Below are 3,781 nucleotides of genomic sequence, written 5' to 3'. Positions count from 1 at the left end.
CTCCCTGAGCAGGAGCTCGGCCTGTCCCTGGAGGAGCTGCGTGTCGACTACGAGCTCCCCGATGGCAAGCTCATCACCATTGGCCAGGAGCGCTTCCAGTGTGCCGAGATGCTCTTCAAGCCCACCCTGGTGGGCAGCAACCAGCCCAGCCTCCCCGCGCTCACGGCCGCCTGCCTGGGCCAGTGCCAGGAGACTGGCTTCAAGGAGGAGATGGCCGCCAACGTGCTGCTGTGTGGCGGCTGCACCATGCTGGACGGCTTCCCAGAGCGCTTTCAGAGGGAGCTGAACGTCCTCTGCCCCGGGGACAACCCCACAGTGGCTGCTGCTCCTGAGAGGAAGACCTCCGTGTGGACCGGTGGCTCCATCCTGGCCTCCCTGCAGGCTTTCCAGCAGCTCTGGGTTAGCAAGGAAGAGTTTGAGGAGCGGGGCAGTGCAGCCATCTACAGCAAATGCTGAGTGGCGGTGCCCCAACAGGCCAGACCTCGTGGGCAGGCGACCTCAGGCCGCTCTATACATTTACAGAATTTCACATAAAATTTTAACACACAAACGGCTGTTGTCTAGTCTGGAATCCTTGCTCTAAACTAAGAGCAGAAGGTGGAGGGGAGTTGGGCTTAGAGATATCAGTACCTTCTGCTGCGCTGGGTCAGGAGCAGCCCAGCTCAGGGATGGGGGTGGATGATAGGGACTCTCCTCACTGACATCGCTCCTTCTCTGTCCCCCTCATGATGGTGACATCATCTCAGAGCCCAGAGTGTAGCTTCCTGTTCCATTTGCTCCTGAGGGTGCAAACCCAATTCAGTAGACACATTGCTTACTCGCCTGTGGTCCAAGGAAGAAACGAAGTCTCAGATTATGTGACTAGCTTGGGTCACATAGTTCAGTGTGTGGGGGGGGAGACTCACAACCAAGTGTCTGACTTCCATCTCCTGTTCCTGCCCAATGGTCGCCTTCCCACCGTGTCCTCATTGCTCGATTGCCACAGGCTCCTTCACTAACTATGTGACTAGCTTGGGTCACATAGTTCAGTGTGTGTGGGGGGAGACTCACAACCAAGTGTCTGACTTCCACCTCCTGTTCCTGCCCAATGGTCACCTTCCCACCGTGTCCTCATCGCTTGATTGCCACAGGCTCCTTCACTAACCCCACTCGCTGCCTGCCCCCTTCAAAGGTGCAGCCCACGGGGGTGCATCTCCTGAGTGTGAGGGGCCATTTCCACCCATCAATGGCCCTCTCAGTTCTGTCCCCAGCCCAAACTGCAGCTGTTTTTGCAGAGTCACGAAGTGGAGCCACTGAATCCAGAGACTGTTGGAGGAATCAGAAGTCCCTTTGGAAAGCATGTGGTTCTCTCCCTCCTGTAGAGATGTAAGAACAGGACCAGGAGGAAGGGGTTCATGTCGGTGGTCGAGTTCAGGTCTCCTGACACAGGTCGTGATTATTTCTAGAAAAGCAAACATGGTTGCTTTAGTTTGGGCTGCTATAACAAAGTACCACAGACCGGTGGCTTATGAACAACAGAAATTTATTTATTATAGCTCTAGAGGCTGGAAGTCCAAGGTCAGGGTGCCAGCATGGCCGGGTTCTGGTGAAGGTCCTCATCTGGGCTGCAGACTGCCAACATCTTGCCTTGTTCTCATATGGGGGAAGGGATGAGGGATATCTCTGGGGCCTCTTCTATAAAGGCAACAATCGCATTCATGAGGGCCGTGTCCTTGTGACCAAGTCACCTCCCAAATGCCACACCTCATACCATTACCTTGAGCATTAGGTGTTCAACATGTGAATTTGAGGCAGGGGGCAAACATTCGATATATAGCAATGATTCTTAATGGTTAGTAACCATTAAGCATTTACCAAGCATCTACTATGAGTGAGGCCCAGAGCTGGAGATTGAGAAATGACCAGAATGTGGCTTTTCCCTTGGGATCACAATTACTGGGGGATTCAGTGGACAAACACATTGGTAAGGTGACGAGGCCTGAGCTCAGTGTTCCTAGGGTGGGAAGGTGGCAGTGTGTTGGAAAGCTATAAGTGGAGAAGTGCTAGGTGTGGTGGCCACTTAGTGACTTTGGGGCAGAGGGAGAAGTTTTTAAATTTAATTTTCCAATTACAGTTGACACACAATATTAGTTTCAGGTGTCCAACATCATGATTAAACATATACCTTACTAAATGATCCCCTCGATATGTCTAGTACCCATCTGGCATCATACATAGTTATTACATTACTGATAATATTCTGAGGGAGAAGCTTTTGAGTCTTGTGAAATTTCAGCTGGTGAATAACTTTCTACCAAGAAGGTGGTTCCTGCCTCTTTACCACCCCTACCTCCTAATGGAGCCTATGACCAGGGCCCATGACCAGATGTCTGCGGGATCAGATATTGGTGAGCTGTGTAATCTGATGGGCTGCCAAATGTCTCTGAGCCACCTCTTACCTTAGAAAAAGAGTCCTGATTCAAGACACCCTGTGATGCTGCCTCTGTCCTGGGCCCTGTGCTGGGTGGGCTGCAGACTTAGGAAAGAACCAGACATGGCCTTAATCACCTAATGCTTTGTGATCTAGTCCTTCCCCATTGCTCAGAATTGGGCTTCTAGCCTGGATTGGAGTCCCCTGGGGCTGGCAGGGCCTTGGTGCTTCACAGGAACTTGGGTTCTTTCCTGCAAGGAGGTGTTGCAGACTGGAGGCTTTTAGGCACATTGTATTTGGCCAGCACAATGTATAAATTGTTTTCTTGAATATGAATTCTTTCATTAGGGCCTACATTCTTCAAGTTGCCAAGGCCTACCACCCTGATGTCTTCATATATACCTGCCGCTACAGCATCTTTTGCTTAATTAGCCAGCATTCATTTCTATTGCTTGCAACTCAAGAACCTTTGGTTAGTACTAATCCTAAAAACCTAATGAAGTACGGAGAGTGAAAGAGAGGGAAAGAGAGGCTTATAGAGGGGGAAGTGATATGCCCTAAATCACACAGGCAGTAAGTGAGTGTTGCATGCGAACCCTCTTCCACATCCTGGTCTTGAAGATCTCCAAAACCATGTCTGTGTCTACTCCCCACTCCTACCCTGTCTCCTCTTCCTCACTCCCCAAATCCACAGCAACTTCTGCCCCATAGTCACAGCTTCAGTGCCCTCATTGCCTGGCCATCTCCTCCAAAAGCACCCGTTGTGTGGCAGATCCTGTAAAAACAGTAATCACTTACTCCTTAAACATAAACCGCAGGCACAGAACACTTAATTTTGGTGGAAAAATATGGGTCAGTGACTTCAGCTTAAGATGGCCGACTGTGTGTGTTTATTTCTTCTCCCTCCTAAAACTGAATTAAAGTGTTACTAAAGGAATATAGATGCATAAACCCACTGCAAATAAGGACAATTGTAGAGAGACTACAGGAAGCTAGAGATTTCTACCTAATTCTGGAAGAAGGAAAGTAGACGCAGGGCAGGACGGTTGCAGCCTTCTGCAGGCAGGGTGTCCACTCCTGGGGGTGTGGTTTGGGACTTGGAAATGCCAACCAAGTGGGGGGTGGGATAGGAATGAAGTATGTGAGACAGACAGGTTGAGGGAGGAGACGGTACTAACATCTCTGAGAGCACAGTCCTCCCACTCCTCACAGGTGGAGGGATGAGTAGTGGGACCAGCCTCTAAGAGTCTATTCCTCAGGCAAAAAAACCCTGAAGAATCCTCTCTGTGAAGGTAGGGCTAGTACAGAGAGGAGGAGGAGAGGAGCCTGTGAAGAACAGGTCACGAATCCTAGTTGCATCCCTTTGTCCCT

The 3,781-nt window shown here is 50.5% G+C and overlaps 1 protein-coding gene across 1 annotated transcript in view; it reads left to right on the top strand.

Annotated features, from left to right (window-relative positions):
- ACTL7B (actin like 7B) overlaps nucleotides 1-456 on the top strand; it is a 1,453-nt gene extending 997 nt beyond the window's left edge. Inside the window, exon 1 of the mRNA XM_025041604.1 lies at nucleotides 1-456. This exon is cut by the window's left edge and continues 997 nt beyond it. Coding sequence (XP_024897372.1) covers nucleotides 1-456 — 456 coding nt within the window.
- Nucleotides 457-3,781: the final 3,325 nt, after the last annotated feature.

The sequence above is a fragment of the Pteropus alecto genome, unplaced genomic scaffold, assembly GCF_000325575.1.
Source record: "Pteropus alecto unplaced genomic scaffold, ASM32557v1 scaffold111, whole genome shotgun sequence".
NCBI classification, from domain to species: domain Eukaryota; kingdom Metazoa; phylum Chordata; class Mammalia; order Chiroptera; family Pteropodidae; genus Pteropus; species Pteropus alecto.
The sequence above is the reverse complement of the archived record's forward strand: the minus strand, read 5'-3'. Positions and strand labels throughout refer to the sequence as shown.